This window comes from Semicossyphus pulcher, unplaced genomic scaffold (genome assembly GCF_022749685.1).
Source record: "Semicossyphus pulcher isolate SPU_LCO1_2020_fin unplaced genomic scaffold, fSemPul1.0.p SCAF_18, whole genome shotgun sequence".
Lineage (NCBI taxonomy): Eukaryota > Metazoa > Chordata > Actinopteri > Labriformes > Labridae > Semicossyphus > Semicossyphus pulcher.
In genome coordinates this window covers 27,031,012-27,054,239 of record NW_027211691.1, presented here as the reverse complement: position 1 = coordinate 27,054,239, position 23,228 = coordinate 27,031,012, and the positions used below count along the sequence as shown (strand labels likewise).

Genomic DNA, 23,228 nt, shown 5'->3' with positions numbered 1-23,228 from the left:
ACACACACAAGGACTCATGAATGATTGACCATGGCCTTTGGACTATAATTCACCACCCTCACCTGTTTTCAGTGCTAATTTTTTTTTTTTTTCTACCTCTTTCTGCCTGTTTGTTTGCTCGTGTTGTTCTGTTGTCTGTTCGTTATTTACTCTTCTGTACTCTTCTGTTAGTTCTGTTGTCTGTTTATTTACTCTGTAAAGCAGCCTTGGCTCCCATTTAAGGCGCTATACATATAAGTATATTATTATTATGAATGATTAAAATGGAGGATGTGTCAGAAAACTGCAGTTCCTCTGGTGTCCACTTGAGGCTGCCTCCAGCAGTGAGTCAGTCCCCATAGAGCCCCATGTTAAACTTTACAGCAGAAATAAACATGTTTACAGCCTGGTACAAAAAACAGTTTGGGTCTCTATAGCTCATTTCTCTCTTCATGACAACTGTACGGGGAGAATCTTTATACAGCTCACCTGTTTACATTATATTAAGGCTTACAGTGATGCAGCATTAGGGGCGTGGCCTCTTTGAGTGACAGCTGGGAGCTGTTAGCTGTCTGCTAGGTGTCCCCTCAGCTAACTCAGTCACTGAACGTAACCTCTGGGCCGTGTTTGTGCTGTTGGAGCCTTTTGGAGATTTGTTCATGTAAATATCAGACAGATAATCTGTGTGTGCGCTTTATTGGACGAACAGACCGTCTCACACACGAACACACAAACAGACCTACACACAGGAACTGTCTTACCTCTGACTGAGCTGAAGGAAAGCAATCAAAGCGGCTTCCTACCATCTACAGACAGACAGGCAGACAGACAGACAGACGGACAGACAGACGGACAGACAGGCAGACAGACAGGCAGACAAAACAAAAAGAAAGAAGAACAGCCGGTCTAAATTTGAAATTCATCATTTAACTTAAAAATAGCATGACTAACAGTTGTATCAACCTTAATACACACACGCAAACATACACACACACACACTCGCTCTTTTGAACATGTTCGGACATTAACCAGAGGAGCTGAACGTCTGAACAAACATTTGAATCTGTTCATCAGACTTTAAAGGTTTCTTTCTTTTTACATTTTTTTAAACCATTTTTGCCTTTATTTTGATAAGACAGCTGGACAGAGACAGGAAGTACGGGGAAGAGTCGGACTCTCACTCACTAAGCCCCTGCTGTTCCCTCAGGTGTCTGTATGATGTTTTCTAGTGGTGTGTTTGTGTTGTGGGAACGTCCTGATACCTGTTGGAGTGATATTAATTCAGAAACAGGGTGTAGAATTTCAGCAATGATGGATCCTAACGTAGTACTGCAACGCCAGACAAACATTACTTCCTGTTTGTAAAGTGGAAACAGGAAACACCTGGCGGGTATACTACGAAGCAAGTTCAACATACCCAGGCTTTCTTTATGTAAGCTGTCTCGACACAGCCTGAAGTACCAGTCAGAGATGACAGTCAGAGATAGCAGAGATAACAGTCAGAGATCACAGTCAGAGATAACAGTCAGAGATGACAGTCAGATATAACAGTCAGAGATGACAGTCAGAGATCACAGTCAGAGATGACAGTCAGAGATAACAGAGATAACAGTCAGAGATGACAGTCAGAGATCACAGTCAGAGATGACAGTCAGATATAACAGTCAGAGATGACAGTCAGAGATCACAGTCAGAGATAACAGTCAGAGATGACAGTCAGATATAACAATCAGATATAACAGTCAGAGATGACAGTCAGATATAACAGTCAGAGATAACAGTCAGAGATGACAGTCAGAGATGACAGTCAGAGATCACAGTCAGAGATGACAGTCAGAGATAACAGAGATAACAGTCAGAGATGACAGTCAGAGATAACAGGTATCATGAAGGTGGTTATGAACTGCTTCTGTTAACCCAGGCTCTCTGCTTCAGGTTCTGAGAGGTGTTTACACGTCAGGTGACTCTTCACATAAAGGAGCGATCATCAGCTGTCTGCTTCAGTCAGACTGTTTAAATGAGAAGTGATGATGAATATATAAAAGTTTTACAGTAAAAACCAACACTGCTGCTGCAAAAAGGTGAGAGGAACGCTGCAGAAATTATTGTGTGAATACGTAAATTCATGTTTTTATTTCACATATGAAACGCTCTCAGTGGCTCCTGTTTATTTCTAATGTAACAACTACACACAGAACAACTCTCACACTGTAACAATGATTCACATGAATTCAGGAGGATAGTCAGGAACTGCAGTTAGGTCGGATACTTTCACTTCATGGAAAAAGGAAATAACATCAGTATTTGTCCAAATAGAATTCAAGTAAATGTAATGATTTGATTTAATCTGTGATAAATACCTATGGACTGATCAGTTTTATCATCTGTGGTAAACCAGCCGTGAGAAACGGACTTGGCAGGATATTAGGAGCAAACATAGAAACGTGATCCAGTGTCCTTAGCTGCTGTGTCCTTGTTGTTCTTTTACTGTTTGATGATCTCCTAGAATTTAATATCTATTCATCACTTACTGAATGCATAGGCTTCATGATGCGATAATACAGTACGTGCTACTGTACCTGCACCGCTTCGTTCTGTGTCTTTACATGCGTAACGTTACGTTCCAGAAGTTTATGTGTACATATAACCTCAGCTGAGGATCTATATTACCCACAGAGAACATCGTCAGGACATTATTAATGAAAGGGCCGAGCTTTACAGCCGAGTTAAAGCCCAAACTCTGAACATAACCTGGTTTCCTGGTCTGCAACTGCTCCATTACAAACATTGGAGCCTCTGTGTATTTGGCTAGCATAGCATTAGCTCCTAAAGCTAACCGCTGTGATGTGGCCTTCATGATAGTGCTAGTGTGTCGCTCCCCCCACCCCCAATATCGTAAATTACGGGAAAGGGATGACAGGGGAGAGGCTACTTCAGACCACAGACACCCAAAGAGGCAGAGCTAGCATCGATGCTAATGCTAATGTCTCACCTGGTCTCACCTCTGTCCTGCCTTTTTTCATCAAACTACTCAGATTTAAACAACAGCTTGAACATTAAACAGCTGATCAGTGATCAAGTCACATGACAGGAAGTCACATATGTTAGTGAACCAGTGGAAAAACCATGATGGAAAAATCATTACTGACACACACACACGCACACACACACACACAGACAATTGATTGTGAACAGGAAGTGGGTCACGTATCGATCGGATTGTGGAGCAGCAGAACATCAGCAGTGATTGTTCAGTGTCTGTGAAGTTTATAATCTATAATGTAAATATTTATGGACATTAAAAACTTCTTCATCCACATGATACAAAATAAAGTAATGAATAAAATATTCATTTCAGAATAAAGCTGTTTAAACTCAATTTAGAAGGATAATGAAGCTTTAGGTTCTAATGAAAACTTGAAAACTAATGAAAGTTATCTACAAACAATTAAGTTTAAACCGTTTGTTTTATCTCTGCCAAAACACAAACAATAATAAACAAACAACAATAAACAATAATATACAACCAGTAACGTGTGTGTGTGTGTGTGTGTGTGTGTGTGTGTGTGTGTGTGTGTGTGTGTGTGTGTGTGTGTGCGTGTGCGTGTGAGTGTGTGTATGTTTACCCTTGCGTGATGAAGGTCGACTCCATACATTGAAAGTTTCTTGACATTGTCTAAGAAGTGCATCTCTGCTTCAGCCGGAGTCATTCCTCTAAACACACAACCACGTTTCTTATTATGTATATAATGTACAACAACATAATAATAATAATAATAATATAAAAAGGTATATTATAATATACAACATAATATAAAAATATAATAATGAGTACAGATCAAATATCCAGTGTAATAGTAATACTATAAGCACCTGTATGTGCGGTGCAGCTCTGTGATCTTCTCCTCCATCTCTTTTGTTTGATTTGGAGCAAAACAGAGTTCACTGACGTAATCTGCACCACAATCATCTGAAACACACAGAGAGACGAGTAACTTCAAACAGACAGAGAGAGAGACAGGTTAGGACAAACAGACAGACAAGTCAGGCCTAAAAGACACACGGGGTTCAGTTCTGAGCAGGTGAACTGTTTATTTATTGATTCTGGTCAGGTATGGCAAGGGTACATCAGGCAAGGGTACATTGTTTTCACCTTTGTTGATTAGTCTCACCTGTCCCTGATTACCCGTATGAATTTAGTCTCTGTGTTCCTACCCTTCTGTGATAGTTCGTCAGTTCAATCCTGACAGGTATAACAGAAAAGGGTATATAATAATAGGATGTAACAGGGTCTATTAGGGTATAATAGGGTATAACAGGGTATATTAGGGTATAATATTGTTATTGTTAATAGGTATAACAGGGTATATTAGGGTATAATATTGTTATTGTTAATAGGTATAACAGGGTATAATATTGTTATTGGTATAATAGGGTATATTAGGGTATAATATTGTTATTGTTAATAGGTATAATAGGGTATATTAGGGTATAATATTGTTATTGTTAATAGGTATAACAGGGTATAATATTGTTATTGGTATAATAGGGTATATTAGGGTATAATATTGTTATTGTTAATAGGTATAACAGGGTATATTAGGGTATAATATTGTTATTGTTAATAGGTATAATAGGGTATATTAGGGTTTCAGAGATGTGGACTTGAGACTTGGTGACTTGGACTTGAGTCGACTTGATCTATTTCTACTTCACTATTTTGATGACTTGTGACTTGACTTGAAAAAAAATAAATGACTTAGACTTGCAAGCTAATGACTTGGGACTTAACTAGGCTTTAGGCATGATGACTCGGATGACTTGCGTGTGTTCATAAGTTTGAATGTAAGCTTTTAAATATACCATATGTATAATATTAATATATATTTCAATGTTGTCAAGTTTCTGTCTCACTATCAAGTATGTATGCAGAGCAAACTGGGAATCGTGATTGGACAGCTCAAAAAGCTCCCCGGTATGTGATTGTCATAATTGGCTGTCAGTCAAACTCCTCACTATGGCAACACGCAACATCAAAGCCCCCAAAGAGAAGCCTCATCAGTCGTACTTGTTACTACTCAATATGGTCTCAGACCAGACCGTCATCATGGCTGCGTCTGTGCCAAGATAACACAGATACAATTCACTGTCATACTTTTTGAACAGGTTATATAAACTGGCCAATAATATCATTATTAGACGGGCTGCTAACACCTTGTCTTTTTTCTCTAAAGACCGGATACTACAGGTAAGAGTGCTGGATCTTGGGTGGAAAAAAATGACTTGACTTGGGACTTTACTTGCCTTAACTAAGAACTTGAGTTTACTTGACATAACCTATGACTTGACTTGACTTGGCCAAGAAAAAATGACTTGAGACTTCCTTGAGACTTGAGCAAAGATGACTTGGTCACAACACTGTTAGGGTGTAATTGGGTATATTAGGGTATATTAGGTATAAAAGGGTATATTAGGGTATAAAGGGCTATAGTATAATGCAGTAGAGAACAGTACCGGGATCGTAGTCTCCGAGCTCGGATTGGATGGTGTAGGAGCCGAGGACTGTGTGAGTTGCAAACGAACATGGAAGACGACCAGAAACTATATCCTGCCTGAGCTGAAGACACAGAAAGTACCTGCAAACAGAAAGATATCACTTGTCTCAGGTGTGAAAATGTGTGACAGTGTTGAGCTTACATTGTCAGGTGAGTGAACGTACCTGGTGATGTCCTCAGACAGCTGGACTGGGTCAGGAGGGTAAAACTTAACATTGAAGGAGAAGTTCCATGGAACACCTGACAGACACAGAGGAGGGCAGTTTGCCCAAACTAACACGTTAACAGGTTAACCAGTTAGACTTTCATAGGTTACAGGACAATCTGTTAACTTGTAGTTTTGGTTGAGCCAGGATCTGCTTTCAAAAAATGACAAACTTATAATGCTTCATCCCCAAAAACACTGACCTCTGACCTGCTTCTTCATCTCCTTTACCGGATCCAACCAGTTCTACAAGACAAGAACAAAGATCAGACAAACAGGCAGAGACAGTCAGGCAGACAGGCAGACAGACAGACAGACAGACAGGTACCTTGTTGTTGTCTGCATCTCTGAAAGACAGACAGAAGTAGTCTCTCTCCAGCAGGTTGATGTGTTCACACACTTTGTCAAACAGCTGCAGACCTCGAGCTCGTTTCTACATAAGGACAGTAAAAGAGTTAAAGGTTCTGCTGGAGTGTGTGGACCAGGCCTGTTCATGAGTCTGGACCACTGTCCGTGTGAGGTGCTATTTGTGTTTGTGTCTCCTGTGGTGGGTTCAGGTCTCTGATCCACAATAAACACAGCTGAGAAACTGTGCACTGACTCACACCAATAACCCAAAACCAGAACCAGAACCTGATTAAGATCTAAATGTATCAGTCATTACACAGATTCTTTAAACATGAAAAGGAAAAATCACAGTCAGAACCACAAGAGATTTTAAATCACTATGAATCACTATGAATCTGAATAAAGAGGTAAGGACACACACACACCTGCACTGGCTTCTTACCCACAAAGCTCTCAATGGTCAGGCACCATCATATCTTAAAGAGCTCATAGTGCCATATTACCCCTCTAGAACATTGCGCTCCCAGGATGCAGGCCTGCTTGTGGTACCTAAAGTCTCTAAGAGTAGTGTTGGAGGTAGAGCCTTCAATTATCAGGCCCCCCTCCTCTGGAACAATCTACCAGTCAGGGTCCGGGAGGCAGACACCCTGTCTACATTTAAGAGGAATGCCCCACCCCTCACCTCCACGGTGCAGGTGAACAGCGAGCCATCCAGCAGGGTCACTCGGGCCTGCATGGTCCTGAAGCTTAGAGTTCTCGCTGGAGATCGAGCAATGCGACTGCTTGACGACAGGTGACTGTTTGAGTCCTCAGCCAATGAGCTTCGACCTTGGCTCTGAGGCGGCACACCCTCCCCTCCCTGAGGATACAGGAAGTGATGTCACATTTCATATTAATGATCTGTTACTAATAATTTATTCTTTGTGGTTTGTTTACCTGTTTAGGTGTGGAGTGGGCGGCAGCTTCAGGAAAAGACTCAGCCTCTTTGGGCTGGGCTTCCTGTGGCTCACCTGGCTCTGTTGTCATGGTGATTCACCTGAGAACAAGTGATAACAAGGTTAGTATTGCTGACTGCTGATTGGCTCCTGAATTTAGAGATTACAAGGAGCTTGAAGCTGATGGACTGAAAGGGAAACGCTGCGTTCAACTGTAGTCAGAAACAGGAAACTCACCCTTCATCTTCGAGGTCTCAATGTGTGTGTGTGTGTGTGTGTGTGTGTATCTGTGCGCTGAACATTTACATTCACCTGTACCTGTGCTACTGTTACCTCTAACAAACACAGGTGTAGTTTAATGGATGAATCTTAGGAAAATCTAACAAAATTTACTTGAATTCAAAATTAATTTTTAATGGCTGAACCTGTTGGGTTCCTGAAGTACTGCAGGGCCTTCATTAAACGATGTTATAATATACAGTATAACTATAAAGATGATACAGACATAATAACAACAATAATAATAAGTCGTATTTAAATGCATCAGTTTTACTCTCTGATGATGTCATCATCCTGAGCCCTGTAGTTACCATCTTTTGACCCCTCCAGCTGTCAGGTGAAGGGTTGCCATGGTAACTCATAGGGTGGGGAGAGAGGGATTAGGGCAGAGAGGCGATCAGACAGATGAAGATGTGGGTCATAAAACAACAAAGTATTAGTACAGTGTGATCTATATATAACACATACTGTGTAATATATATAACACTGTGTATTAGATGATTTAGGTTAAAGTAATCCTGGTTTACATAAAGTTTACATATATAATGTAATTATAGAGAAGAGTTTACCTTATATATTTTTTTGTATTAATTTGTATATTTAAGAAATTCGTTTTCTTATTTACTGTATTAAAACATCAAAGACGGATTCATCTCAAGTCCTAATCTCAGTGTAGTGTTTGTAATGTATATATATGTATATGCTGGACTTTTTTTGTTGTTTTTTTTCGGAGTAATTTAGTCTTTGTGTCCTGCAGCAGGAAACACCCCGCTGCAACACACACGCACACACACACACACACACACACATACACACACACGCTGAGCTGCAGTGTGATGAGGCAGAAATGATGCTGTCTCTCGTTTCTAAACTGCTAAAATAACAAATATCACATAAATGTTACTGATCGGTTCTATCAGAGATCAATAAAGCTTCCTGTTAATTAATCATCCGCAGATCTTTACCTGTCCTCGTGCAGGACGCTCGCCCTCTTCCTCCCAGTAACGGACGCTTTTTTTTACTACGTCATCTCTCTACAACACGCGGCACGGCAGCAACGGAGCGATGGCGTCATGACGCACGACGCGGAGACAGCCGTCTGCATTGTTCTTTTATTCATTCTGAGATTCAGATGTGAGACCACCCAGTGTGACGTTTAATTATTATTATATCACAATTTAAAATTACTCTGATTTGTGTGAGAAAGAATCATCATAACTCTCCCTGTTATCATGATATCACTATCATTATTACTAATATTGTTTTCAGATTATTAGTCAAACATAACACAGTATTGTGATTGGGAAACACAATTCACATTTTACTTTAAACATACTTATTCATGAAAAAACCTACGATATTGATTATTATAATAATGGTAATTATGATAAGTAATAAGATAATACACTTTAAGAATATTAACAAGTTGTATGTTTCCTTCATACTTATACCTCTGCCACACTTGTTAAAAAGGGGGCGTGGCTTTAGAGTCCAGGTTAGATGATATAGAATGTGCGTTTGCGCTTGTGTGCGTGTTACTCACCAGTAAATGGAGACAGTTAGTGATCCAGACAGCAGAAGGAGAAGAAGACGAGATCATGTTAATTTAAATGGAAATGTTAACATAGGAAACATGTAGTTATATGTATAATACAACAGCATAGTAATGTGTAATATTACTGTATGACGTATATAAGTTTCATACATAACACTACAGTATAACGTATAATACTTGAGTATAATGTACAGTACTACAGTGTAATATATAATACTACAATATAACCTATAATACTACAGTATAATGTATAATACTACAGTGTAATACTCTCCAACTCTCCTCAGTGCTGTCCATGCTGAGAGTAGTTCCCAGACAGCATACCAGCTGTTTCGGTGCGGTCAGCCTCTGGGACCGCCTTCTCTCAAGTCTCAACGTTAGCATCGTGCTACCACCCTCCCGGCTCGAAATGTTGATATATTCCTCTGCACAACTTCCCAAACTCAATAACCTCATCTCGCCACCTCTATGCATAGCAACCATTAAAAACCTTGGGTTGTTATGCAGTAGACCTCAGTACATCCATAGAGGCTCCTGGCGTTGGTTTGTTTATGCGGGTTAACATCACACAACACGTCCAAGGTCCCACCCGAACCAAAGGTCACACGCTGGACCTAATATGCTCAGTTGGCACTCCTCCCTCCCATCTCTGGACCTAGCTGTTGCTGACCATCTTGCCATCCTGTTTTCCGTTCCTGTCCCCCTGCCCATGCAGCGCACTAAACGCACCATCACATTCAGGAACACTAAAACAGTGAGTCTCTCAACCCTTAACAGCATTATAGCTTCTCACTTAGCCTCCGATCCCCCAAACAACACAGTGGATGGCCTGATAGCTTGCTAGAATACCGCTTTATCCCTCAGCCTTGATTTACTTGCCCCCCTCAGAACCCGGGCTGTCTCTTTCACCCGCCCTGCCACATGGTTCATTGCTGCTACTCCGTGCCCTGAAGGCTGCTGGTCGTCATCTGGAGAGACTCTCTAAAAGATCTGGGCTCAAGGAGGCACAAGGACCACATGAAGTCCTACAAAGAAGCTCTCTCTAGGACCAGGACTCAATACTACTCCTCCATCATTGCCAACCAACAAAACAAACCAAGAACGCTGTCTTCCACCATAAACCGGCTACTCTGCCCCCATCTTCACCCAGATCTTTAACAGATCTCTGGAGCTGTGTGAAGTCCCCTCCTGCTTCAAACGGTCCACCATCATCCTGGTCCCCAAGAAACCATCCATCACAGGGCTGAATGACTACAGGCCTGTCGCCCTGACTTCTGTGGTCATGAAATCCTTTGAGAGACTGGTGTTGAGTCACCTGAAGGACATCACAGGCCCCCTGCATGACCCCCTGCAGTTTGCCTACGGGGCGGTGGATGATGCGGTCAACATGGGACTGCACTACATCCTGCAACACCTCGACTCCCCAGGTATGTACGCAAGGCTCCTGTTTGTAGACTTCGGCGTTCAACACCATCATCCTTGGACACCACAAACTCACCCAGCTCTCTGTGCCAGCCCCCACCTGTCAGTGGATCACCAACTTCCTGACAGGAGACAGCAAGTGAGTCTGGGGAGAATCACATCTAACACCCGGACAATAAGCACTGGCGCCTCCCAGGGATGCGTGCTCTCCCCACTGCTCTTCTCCCTCTAGACAAATGACTGCACCTCAGGGGACCCCTTTGTTAAACCCCTGAAGTTTGCAGACGACACAACGGTCACTGGCCTCATCCAGGACGGTGACGAGTCTGCTTACAGACGGGGGGTGAAACAGCTGGTCCTCTGGTGCGGTCAGAACCACCTGGAGCTCAACCTGCTCAAGACTGTGGAGATGACAGTGGACTTTAGGAGAAGCTCCCCCCCTCACAATCCTCAACAGCACCGTGTCTACTGTGGACACCTTCAGGTTCTTGGGATCCACTATCTCCAAGGACCTGAAGTTGACCTCCCACATAAACACCATCAGGAAATAGGCCCAGTAAGAGGATGTACTTCCTGAGACAGCTCAGGATTCAACCTGCCTCAGGAGCTGCTGATCATCATCACAAACTGTTTAAACTTCTCCCCCCTGGTAGGCGTTACAGAGCACTGTGCGCCAAAACAACAAGGAATAAACCCTTTCCCCCCCTCCAGGCTGTCACTCTGACAGACACTTGACTTAGTCCCAGAGTGTCAGGAACATTTCATTTGCAATAACCCTGTGACACAAACATCCACTGTACCAGTAAATTTATATTTTTATTATTTATTTACTACTTAAATACACCCTGTTGTCAATATGCAAACATTTCACTGTATCAACACAAAACTATTCGCCTGTACATACTGTTTATTCTTCATACTGTAAATATTGCTGAACATGAGTCATAGCTGTCATATTTATCTTCATCTTTTGCACTCCTTACCACTGCACTACTTTCTTCTTGCCTTATTCTGTATTTTGTCTGAACATAGACAGCCTTGTAGACCAGAGTCATATTCCTTGTATGTGTCCACATGGCCAATAAAGCTGATTCTGATTCTGTGCGTATCTGACAGCGTTCTGATTTTCAGAGTAAAAGCATGCTGTAAGTATCTGATTAAATCACAGCATTCTGATTTTCAGAATAAAAGCACGCTGTGAGTATCTGATTGAATCACAGCGTTCTGATTTTCGGAATAAAAGCACGCTGTAAGTATCTGATTAAATCACAGCATTCTGATTTTCAGAATAAAAGCACGCTGTGAGTATCTGATTGAATCACAGCGTTCTGATTTTCAGAATAAAAGCATGCTGTAAGTATCTGATTAAATCACAGCATTCTGATTTTCAGAATAAAAGCACACTGTGAGTATCTGATTGAATCACAGCGTTCTGATTTTCAGAATAAAAGCATGCTGTAAGTATCTGATTAAATCACAGCGTTCTGATTTTCAGAATAAAAGCACGCTGTGAGTATCTGATTGAATCACAGTGTTCTGATTTTCAGAATAAAAGCACGCTGTAAGTATCTGATTGAATCACAGCATTCTGATTTTCAGAATAAAAGCACACTGTAAGTATCTGACTGAATCGCAGTGTTCTGATTTTCAGAATAAAAGCACGCTGTAAGTATCTGACTGAATCACAGCGACCTGCGACCAACAACTAGCAGAATGAGGCAACTTTTGATTAACGGTGTTCTAACTGAACCAACTACACAAACATGAACAAATGAAGCTGTGACCCTCCAGGGCCTTCGTACAGCATATAGATTGCTGTGTCCTCTGTGCAGTGTACTGTGTTGTGTGTGTTCTGAGGTAGGTGTAAACATCAGTCGACATGTTATCGACCAGACGACATCACCACAAACGCAGACACACACAGACACACACAGACACACACAGTTTACCTGTGCAGGAGTGATGAAGAAGATGAAGAAGGTTAATGTCCTTTCAGATGATGTTTGAAGCCTTTGTTCCTCGCCCTCCCTCTGTGTGTGTGTGTGTGTGTGTGTGTATATGTGTATGTGTGTGTCTCTCGCCCGCTCGGTGGTTTTAATGGATTAGTGTTTTTTTACTCTGACCCATCAGGCCCCTCCTACACAGATTAACCCCCCACCCCCATCCCCACAGCTGTCACTCACAGGCCTGGGGCGGGGCTAACAGCTGTTTGGAAACTACAGACTGAAACCAAGTAATAAACACATTCTCCCAACTCATTCACCCTCGAGGTCAAAGGTCACAGGGAGGGGGGGTACAAACACTGCAGCAACCCAACGCAGACTCACAATAAAGCTCACAGTGAAATCATCAAACACTGTCACTACACATGACACACACACAGTGGCAGGGTTTCTTCAGACTGCACACACATGCACACAGTGACCAGCAGGGGGAGACACGCACTCAGTAAAACAACAACTCTGATGTCAAAGTTTAAGACTGATAGAATTATAATACTGTAATACTGTAGCAATGTCTCACTATAGAACTGCAATGTTGAAGTACTGTAGTACTGATTATAATAATAATAATAATAATAATAATGCATTTTGTTTATTAAGCACTTTACATTTGAAGCATGAGAATAACAACAACAAGTAAAAGCAAGCAGGATTAAGAGAAGGCTCCCTTAAAGAGGAAGTCACTTTTTAAAGGTTTCTACACTCTGTGGTGCACTCAGGTGGTCAGGGAGGGCATGGAAGTGGAAGGCCCGATCCCCCATAGTGTGGAGCTTAGTCCTGGGGGGATGAAGACTGCAGGTGTTTCCAGAGTGAAGGTTTCTCTTGAGGGTTTGAGGGGTGAGCAGTTCCTTGAGGTGAGAGAGGCATTGCCCTGGATGCACTGATGGGTGAGTAAGAAGATTTTGTATTCAATCCTGAGAGAGATGGGAAGCCAGTGTAGTGAGTGAAGGATGGGTGTGATGTCTTCATACTTTCAAACTCTCATCATGACTGTAGCAGTGCAGTTTTGAACGTGTTGGAGCTTCTGGAGGCTCTTGTCAGGGATCCCGATGAGAAGTGTGTTGCAGTAGTCCACAGGTTTGCACAGATGTTTAATGTGGGCCTCAAAGGTTTTACACCCAGGTAATTGACTGATAATGAGAGGGGAATATCCTGGCCAGAAAAGGATATGGCAGTTATGTTAGATGACTGGACCTGGTGCGAGTTTTGGAGCTGTTTAGTTGCAGGAAGTTATTTTTCATTCATGCCTTTATCTCCTCAAGGCAGGTGGTCAGTGTAGGTGATGATGGCATAGCTGCCGGGGGAGGGGGGCAGTTTTGAGATACAGTTGCGTGCTGTCACCATAGCAGTGGAATGATATTCCATGCCGGCTGATGACGCAGCCGAGGGGGGAAAATGTACAGGGTGAAAAGGGTCGGGCTGAGTTGACGGGGTGTGTCCAGCACTTTGTGCCCCCAAAGCAACATGTTCTGTTCTTCCAGAGAGGCAGGACTGAAACCAGCTTAGGGCAGAATCAGGGGTGCAAACAGTTTGGGAGGATGTCGTGATTGACAGTGTCAAATGCTGCAGTCAGATCAAGGAGGATGAGAGGAGATGGGGAGCTGTCATCAGCCGCCGTTTGTGACTAATAATGTTGACAGTCAGTTCATTTTGTGTGCGTGATTTTATCATGTTCACATCATGACTCAATAAATATTTGAATATTGCTGTTTAACATGAAACGGTCATTTAAGGGTTAAAACAGACTCAAACTATACAAACTGCCCACTCAGATACATGCATTGATCACGTCCTCTCATTGAAGGGCCGTGGCCTCATTTTCTTATTTACATGATTCACCCGTCACCGGACCCTCTGATTGGCCGAGACAGCTGTCAGTCACACGGTGGGCGGGGCCTATGAGCTTCTACAGGTCTGAGTCCGTTTCTGGTGTTTTTTTCATACTGACGAGAAGAAAAGTTCAAGACCATCCAGTTTGATCGATCCTACTGGAAAAGAGACCGAAGAAGGAGAAGAAGGAGAAGACAGAGGAGCAGGAGGAAAAGTTTGTTGAGAGAAAACACAGTTTGTGTCGTTTTCTGTGGTTTCAGGAGGGTTTTTTTGTTTCACTCCAGAAACTGATTCAAACCTTCAGACAGACAGGAGGACAGTGAGACAGACAAGAAACTTACGACTTGTTTAAAACATCAGTAGATGAAACTGGCAGTGAGACATTCAGTATCTGTCTGTCTGTCAGCCTGTCTGTCTCTCTGTGGGTCCAGTATCGGAGGATGACAGCGGGGTGTGTCGCCGTCATCAGCCGGACCCGCGGCTCCTCCGGCGGGCTCACGGAGCTCTGACGTCCCGTTTCTGCTAAGAACGGAACCAGAACCGGAAGTGGATCCGGGGCTGGACCTGTAAACCGATTTAAATCCGCGGATCCGGACCGAAGCGGACTGACGCGTCTGAGCGGTTCAGGATGCCATCGGAACTGGTTGTAGGTGTGGTTTTCAGGGTTCTGCTACCCCTTACTTTGACTGCAGGTAAGAGTACTCACATTAAAGTACTGATACCACACAGTACAGGGACAAGTACAAGTACTGCACTGCAAATGTTATTGCAGTACAAGTTTAATCAGGAAAGTATATACTTCAAATATTCAAGTAGAAGTAGTAGTGGTAGTAGTAGTAGTAGTAGTCTCCTCATTGTGCCCTATGAGTGCATCTTCTGAAGTACTCTGAGTACTTTTACACAGTGTGTGATTAAATCATAACCAAAGTTATCTCAGACACTTCACAGACAGAGCAGGTCTCGACCGTACTCTTTGTTATTCAGAGAGAGACCAACATGAATCACCATGAGCAGCTCTGAGCAACATTCAGCACAGAGACAGAAACACTTCCTTTAACAGGCAGAAACCTCGAGCAGAACCAGACTCATGCTGGACATCTGAAGAGACTGGACGGGCCGAGAGAGGGAGAGAGAGGAGCAGGATAGAGAGAGGCACACAGAGCAACAACAACAACAACAACATCAACAGATAATACATACTTATGGTTACAAAGCCACTAATAATGGTACAAATGTGTAACACAAACAGCATAGTAATGATGAAAGGCTGATAATAATAATTGTAACAGTTGAAGTCAACAGGTCTACTATTAGCATTAGCAGCAACAATAATGATACTATGGGGAAGGCTGATGTTAGTAGTTGTTGCAGTCGAGCAGGTCCACAGCAGCAGGTGGCCTCGATCTCCAGGAACCTTCAAGACAAGGGAGCACAAGAACTCCCGGGAAGATATATGGTTAGTAATGTTAATGGGACCAGAAGACTTAACCAGAAGACCACTTAACTTACTGAAAAAACAGCAAGGATCCCGCACGCCGGGGTGTTTAACAGCAGAACAGCTTCTTGTGTTGGTCTGAGGTTAAAGTTCACAAGTATGGAAACTTCAATGACTGTAGTGATTGTTTTAGTTACGTCTCCTCTCGCCGTTCGCCCTCCACTCTGCTAATCAGGAACTGATCGACTGCAGGAGCCGTATTGGTCAACAGAGCTGTCAATCATCATTTTGACAGCATCAAATAACTAATTAAAAATAAACTTGTCAGAAAAATGAACACTGTGACATAAATCAGCATGATAATAAATAACTTTAATGACAGAAACCATGTTTGAGAAAAATGTATTCGACGTGTATTTTGATTTTATAGTTTGACTCATGTCCCATCTGTTAACATGGAGGAGGCGGGCTTTATGAGCTATACTGCAGCCAGTCAGCAGGGGGCGATAGAGAGGGTTTGAGCTGTCATATCAGCCTTTTTTTTTATACAGGATATGTTCAGAATCAGCAATATGATTGGATGATAGCTGAGAGGTGAGGTCAGGCTGATGATGTCACAGACTGTTGGGGACCTTCTAACTGGTTAAGCTAGGCTAACAGTATACCCCTGATTCCTGTCTTAATGCTAAGCTAGGCTAACAGTATACCCATGATTCCAGTTTCTATGCTAAGCTAGGCTAACAGTATACCCATGATTCCAGTTTCTATGCTAAGCTAGGCTAACAGTATACCCATGATCCAGTTTCTATGCTAAGCTAGGCTAACAGTATACCCCTGATTCCAGTCCCCTATGCTAAGCTAGTCTAACATATTCCCCAGCTAATCTAGAAATAGCAGAGCTTGTAAACGATCCTGGATGAAATGTGTCTGTAGCCTTAAAATCAGCAGATTCTGATCGCTCTGTTTCTGAACCTGCCGACCTATAGTGACCTGCAATGATGTCACAGGTCAGTAATGTCTGCCACATTTGTATTTGTATTTATTTATTTATTTGACAGGGACAGTGCATATTAATAACATTTCTGAAAATATGCCAGAGTTAGTCAGAAGGCTAGCTTTCATCTGTAGTTCCCAGGCAGGCAATAGTTAAACAGCACAAACATATAGAGTAAAAGCATGAAAATACAATCAACGATAAAAGCAATGAAATTATGCAGATATAAACAAAGCCTGCACTACAAAAGATCAGGAAAGACAGCTGTTAATATTATTATGACACACAGATAAGCAAAACAATGACAAACAAGACATAAAACATCGCCTGAACACCTCACTGTTCTACTGTTCACAAGTCTGATTACTGTTAAACAAAGCTTTACTGTCGTGGAGAAGGAATGGAAGTTTACACAGGTTCTTATGTGTTGGGCAAATTGTTCCCGTCCTGAGAGGCTCTGACAGAAAAAGCAGATTGGCCAAAACTACTTAAAAGTTGCTTCTCTAGTTGTTGCTCTCGTAGTTCGTACTTACATCGCATTAAAAACCAGCCGGAGTGGTGGAGGAGCCATATAATTTAACACATTGTAAACGAGACACCGTCGACTGAATTTAACCACATTTTCACAGCTTAGTAGGTTATGTTTTTTTAATATTGCAATGATGGTATAACTTTGACTTCTTGTCTTGGGTTTTGATTGTTTGTTTGTACATGGATTCTGTTGGCTTTAGTGTGGTTTTATTGATGTATCCCCAACTTGTCAGACAGTACGTGATGTGTGGGAGAACCATTGCGTCTATGAACATTTTGGATGCATTAGTGGACATGTAGTTCCTTGTGAAATTTGAAATTTGCCAGATTGAACATTCATTGCTCCAGTGTATGTGTTGTTATGGTAACTGCTGAGTGACATTCACATTCATTTAGCAAGTTAGCATTTGTCTTTCAACACAATAGGCTTTGATAGTGTTAAGCTAACTGCTGAAATGCCCCTAAGCAAAGAGATCATTCTAAACCTTCCAGGATGTTCCAGCACCTTCCACAGCGAATGAATGAGGAGTCTACATTTAGTTGTTTGATGGAATTTCCCTTTAAAAGAGCAAACTGCCTCACATTCCAGAGAGAGGGGGAGGTGTGTGTGTGTGTGTGTGTGTGTGTGTGTGTGTGTGTGTGTGTGTGTGTGTGTGTGTGTGTGTGTGTGTCGTAAGCGGTGTGTCAACACACATGCTCACAGCCAGATGTTGTTACCTGAGAGAGTGGAACCAATCTGTGTGTGCATGTTGGAGGAGGGGAAGCTACACAGGGGGGTGCTCTTCCTGTTTGCACCCCCCCACACACACACTGAGCTGTAAATAGAGTGCGTGTGTGTGTGTGTGTGTGTGTGTGTATGTGCGTACATGCGTGTGTGTTTCAGAGGAAGATGTTGGTCTTCAGACTGTTTATGAATCTTGTATCTAAACTTTGGACATCAAACCAGCAGAGACTGTATGTTAGCATACTGCAATGTTAGCATGCCGCAATTTTAGCATGCTAACATTTATTAAGGTGATGTGTTACTTTGCAGGTGGGCTCTCCCTGACAGAGTCTCAGTGATGTTAATTGATTCATTAATAACTGGTTGATTGGTGTGTTCACAGCCTGTGTGTTGCGGTTTAATGGATTCTCTCTGCTGTACGCCCTCCTGCTGCTGCTGCTGCCACTGCTGCCTGACCCCTCCTCCTCCTCAGGTACCTGTACTGATCCATCCTGCGGGTGAATGATGTCAGTAGCCCCTCCCACATCCTGTTCTCTCTGTATGAACTGTGACAGAAACATGGCGACGTGTTCGGCTCGGTTTTTATTTACTGCTTGTGGAGAGTGTAAACATGATCGATCGGCTGATCATTGTTGTGACTTTCAGACTTCCTGTTTTAACAGCAGAGTGATGACATCATAATGATAACATGTTATTATGTGATGTCATCACTGTCCTGAGACTGACTGACAGGACTCCCTAAAAACACAGTATTTCACTCGGATGGCGGTGTGGCTTTACAGGACGTAACAGTGCATGGGTCGGTGAGCTCCGTGACCGCCAGCTGTGTCAGCGCTAACTGTTAGCAAGCTAACTTTATGTTAACAGATTTCCTTTGAATCAAGGCTCGTGTGCGGAGCGCTTGGTAACATTTGCCCCATGGGGCTATAAAGAATGAAGTTACCAGAGTCTATTGTTAGCGTGGGTTAAATGCTACAACCCCAACTTCAGCAGTTTGTCAACAAATTTAAAGTGAATCACACCTCATGTGTGTACATGGAAGCTAACTGGCCTGTAGCTCATTTGGGCTGGGCATCTATTGATGCAGGATGCTACATTGATATCAGAGTACAGACCCCCATCTGCGTATGTTTTTGTTGTTGGACATAATTTAAATGTCAATATATTTTACCACTATTTAATCTTCATTACAATGTTCTGATGGTCAATCTGAGAATGTGTCAGCAGTAAGGTAGAAGTAATTTGAAAATCTGCAGGGAAGTCTAGTCACAGTCGTAGCCGTGCCAGCAGCACAATAAGCTGAATCTAAGTGTACCTTCCTAAATCATGATCACAAAGAAATGACAAATCATGTGTTTGAAGTTACAATCAGGTGTGAGCCCTCCTGTTGGTTTCATCTTAGAGTTAAAGCAATCATGAGGATAATAAACAACTTTTAGGTTCTGGTTTTGCTAGCTTATCTGAAAACTGCTGAGGTGAGCCGACGAAAACGTGCATCAGATAAATAACTCGCAGGAGAGAAGGAGGGAAATACTGTGTTTTTAGGGAGTCCCACTGGCTGACACACAGGTACCCACAGTGATGTCATTACAACAGACCCAACCTGTTTGTGTGTGTGTGTCTGTCTTTGTGTGTGTGTGTGTGTGTGTGTGCCTCACACACAGGTCAGATGATCACAGGCTGTGAGATGTTTCCTGAGGGATCTTCCTGAGGAAACACAGTGTGTGTGTGTGTGTGTGTGCAGACGGGATCTAAAGGAAGTGTGATGACTCACTATGTGACATCACTTCCTGTATTTTATTGTTTGTTTCAAGAGGGTGATGTAGTGTTTCTCTAGTTTTACGTATGTGTGTTATTGTGTGTGTGTGTTGTTTCCTAGGTAACACGTGCCGCTGTGTGATGGCGCTGTGTGTCTGCAGTTTCCTCTTCCTGTTGCTGCAGTCGTTCTTCCAGCTGACGACCCTCCAGCCTGATTCTACCTGTGAGATACACCTGTCTGTCTGCTCATCTGTATTTCGGCACACCTGTCTGTCTGCCTTCTCTCTGTGTAATGATGACCCGTCTGTCTCTCTGTGTAATGATGACCTGTCTGTCTCTCTGCAGGTACGTCATGGCAGAAAGCTCTCAGTCAGCTTGGCCTCCTAAGGTAAGATCCACATCAGACAGACAGACAGTCTGAATGGAGGATGTTGATGTTGATTGGCTGATGTTGATTGGCTGTCAGTGTTCTGATTAATTAAACTGAAGCATTAAAATGTTATTTTTTTAAATGTTCCTGAGACTTCTGCGGAGTGTTGATAAAGTTTTATTTCATGTCCTCTGGACTCTGATGCTTTTCTTGACCTTCAAAATAAAAGCCTTGTAGCTCTCTGTCCCCGCAGAGGAAGCACAACGACCTCGCTGACATCTGATCTTCTAAGTGTGTGTGTGTGTGTGTGTGTGTGTGTGTGTGTGTGTGTGTGTGTGTGTGTGTCACCAGTAGGAGGTCCAGACAGAGAGACTACTGTCTGGACCACATGGTTCTGTAAACACCTACACACACACACACACACACACACACACACACACTTCTGCTCACTGAATGTGAGCAGAAATTCTTCAGTGAGTCTATACAAGGAAAAAAACAAATCAAACTGTCTGCCTGTTTGTCTCAGTCTGACAGGAAGTGATGTGGGCTCCGCAGTAAGACAGCTGTTTCCAGATGTCGGCGTGCTGGTGGTCAGTCTGCTGACGTGGAGGCTGATTGTGAGACTGAACGCAGACACACACATGCAGGTAACGCACACACTTGCAGGTAACACACACACACACACACACATACTCACACTAACGAAGCAGGTGTAACCTTGTTACGTTGTCTCCTCTTGTTTCTTAACGAGGTTTCCTGTAGATTAGTGTAACTGAGTCAGCTATTTATTAACTGTAACAATGTTATGTGACTGCATTAGCACACACACACACACACACAATGATTAGGTTTTGGGTTCAATCAGTTTATTATTTGTTCTGTCAGAGTCTGTTTGTTAACATGAAACCAGACCAGCAGGACACCAATATTCCTCCTCCTCTTCCTCCTCCTCCTCCTCCTCCTCCTCCTCCTGTTCCTACTCCCTCGCCCCGTTCATCCTATAAAGATGTCCACAGGTGGACAAACCAGCTACAACACCAGTTTTTCTGATTTGGACTTTAATGTCCCTCGCAGCTTCATGTAAAGATTCACTCAGAGGTCAGAGGTCACACATGTTTCACACTGCCAACATGTTTCATCACATTCAGCTATGATGGGAACAAAACTGTGTATTTCAGCCTCAGCAGGAGATCCAGGAGCAGCAGGAGGAAAATGAGCTGATGTTTGAGGAGGACTCTGTGCTGGGAGAGGAGCAGGAGGAGGAACAGCAGGGGGGCAGTAATAATAGGGTTCTCGTTGAACTGGAGTTACTGGTGTGTAAAACCAGGAAGATGCTGGGAAACATGACAACAACTGGAGGGAAAGTCCTTCTGACGGCTTTACTGGGACTCACAGGTGAGAAAGTGGGAGTATGGGGTGCTGTGGGAGTATGCTGTACTGTGAGAGTCTTACAATGTTACAAAGTTTCGCTTTTGTCCAAAGTGACGTACATCTGAGAGTTAATACAACACAAGCAACGATCGAGACAGGAGGGAACGAAGTCAGTAAGTAACAAACAGCTTCAGGTGTGATCAGAACTCTCAGATGTTCGTCGCTTTGGACTAAAGTGTCTGATAAAAGAAATTGTAACACTGTAATACCCCATACTCCCACAGTACCCCATATTCCCACTGTTCCCTTATACTGCCTTAGTCGATTAAGAGCCATTTAGCTCTTAGCCAAGAGCCTTGAACCACAGAAAGAGTTCTGAACCACTTAAAGAGCCCTGAACCACTTAAAGAGCCCTGAACCACAGAATGAGCCCTGAACCACAGAAAGAGCCCTGAACCACTTAAAGAGCCCTGAACCACAGAAAGAGCCCTGAACCACTTAAAGAGCCCTGAACCAGTTAAAGAGTCCTGAACCACTTAAAGAGTCCTGAACCACTTAAAGAGCCCTGAACCACTTAAAGAGCCCTGAACCACAGAAAGAGCCCTGAACCACTTAAAGAGCCCTGAACCACAGAAAGAGCCCTGAACCACTTAAAGAGCCCTGGACCACAGAAAGAGCCTTGAACCACAGAAAGAGTCCTGAGCCACTTAAAGAGCCCTGAGCCACAGAAAGAGCCCTGAGCCACTTAAAGAGCCTTGAACCACAGAAAGAGTCCTGAACCACTTAAAGAGCCCTGAACCACTTAAAGAGCCTTGAACCACAGAAAGAGCCCTGAACCACTTAAAGAGCCCTGAACCACTTAAAGAGTCCTGAACCACAGAAAGAGTCCTAAACCACTTAAAGAGCCCTGAACCACAGAAAGAGCCCTGAACCACTTAAAGAGCCCTGAACCAGTTAAAGAGTCCTGAACCACTTAAAGAGTCCTGAACCACAGAAAGAGTCCTGAACCACTTAAAGAGCTCTGAACCACTTAAAGAGTCCTAAACCACTTAAAGAGTCCTGAACCACTTAAAGAGTCCTAAACCACTTAAAGAGCCCTGAACCACAGAAAGAGTCCTGAACCACTTAAAGAGCCCTGAACCACAGAAAGAGTCCTAAACCACTTAAAGAGTCCTGAACCACTTAAAGAGCCCTGAACCACAGAAAGAGTCCCGAACCACTTATAGAGCCCTGAACCACTTAAAGAGCCCTGAACCACAGAAAGAGTCCTCAACCACTTAAAGAGCCCTGAACCACTTAAAGAGCCCTGAACCACAGAAAGAGTCCTCAACCACTTAAAGAGCCCTGAACCACAGAAAGAGTCCTGAACCACTTAAAGAGCCCTGAACCACAGAAAGAGCCCTGAACCACTTAAAGAGTCCTGAACCACTTAAAGAGTCCTAAACCACTTAAAGAGCCCTGAACCACAGAAAGAGCCCTGAACCACAGAAAGAGCTCTGAACCACTTAAAGAGTCCTGAACCACTTAAAGAGTCCTAAACGACTTAAAGAGCCCTGAACCACAGAAAGAGTCCTGAACCACTTAAAGAGCCCTGAACCACAGAAAGAGTCCTAAACCACTTAAAGAGTCCTGAACCACTTAAAGAGCCCTGAACCACAGAAAGAGTCCCGAACCACTTATAGAGCCCTGAACCACTTAAAGAGCCCTGAACCACAGAACGAGTCCTCAACCACTTAAAGAGCCCTGAACCACAGAAAGAGTCCTCAACCACTTAAAGAGCCCTGAACCACTTAAAGAGCCCTGAACCACAGAAAGAGCCCTGAACCACAGAAAGAGCCCTGAACCACTTAAAGAGTCCTAAACCACTTAAAGAGCCCTGAACCACGTAAAGAGTCCTAAACCACTTAAAGAGCCCTGAACCACAGAAAGAGCCC

The 23,228-nt window shown here is 43.1% G+C and overlaps 2 protein-coding genes across 5 annotated transcripts in view; one reads left to right on the top strand and one right to left on the bottom strand.

Moving 5' to 3' along the window:
* The window catches only part of LOC138595609 (band 4.1-like protein 3), a 46,724-nt gene extending 38,430 nt beyond the window's left edge, over positions 1-8,294 (bottom strand). For 3 of the 4 annotated variants that reach the window (XM_069666939.1, XM_069666941.1, XM_069666940.1), the window contains exons 1-9: positions 8,267-8,294; positions 7,024-7,123; positions 6,770-6,946; positions 6,068-6,172; positions 5,943-5,985; positions 5,699-5,774; positions 5,494-5,615; positions 3,853-3,949; positions 3,606-3,693 (exon numbers count right to left, since the gene is read on the bottom strand). In XM_069666939.1, coding sequence (XP_069523040.1) covers positions 3,606-3,693; positions 3,853-3,949; positions 5,494-5,615; positions 5,699-5,774; positions 5,943-5,985; positions 6,068-6,172; positions 6,770-6,946; positions 7,024-7,113 — 798 coding nt within the window. In that variant the 5' untranslated portion in view covers positions 7,114-7,123; positions 8,267-8,294. Of the gene's footprint in view, positions 1-740; positions 786-3,605; positions 3,694-3,852; positions 3,950-5,493; positions 5,616-5,698; positions 5,775-5,942; positions 5,986-6,067; positions 6,173-6,769; positions 6,947-7,023; positions 7,168-8,266 lie in introns of those variants that run through there. The other variant, XM_069666938.1, reaches the window with a different exon arrangement.
* A 6,445-nt stretch (positions 8,295-14,739) lies between these two features.
* LOC138595976 (piezo-type mechanosensitive ion channel component 2-like) overlaps positions 14,740-23,228 on the top strand; it is a 77,296-nt gene continuing 68,807 nt past the window's right edge. The window contains exons 1-6 of the mRNA XM_069667529.1: positions 14,740-14,803; positions 18,178-18,267; positions 19,675-19,776; positions 19,899-19,941; positions 20,450-20,570; positions 21,120-21,318. Coding sequence (XP_069523630.1) covers positions 14,740-14,803; positions 18,178-18,267; positions 19,675-19,776; positions 19,899-19,941; positions 20,450-20,570; positions 21,120-21,318 — 619 coding nt within the window. The remainder of the gene's footprint in view (positions 14,804-18,177; positions 18,268-19,674; positions 19,777-19,898; positions 19,942-20,449; positions 20,571-21,119; positions 21,319-23,228) is intronic.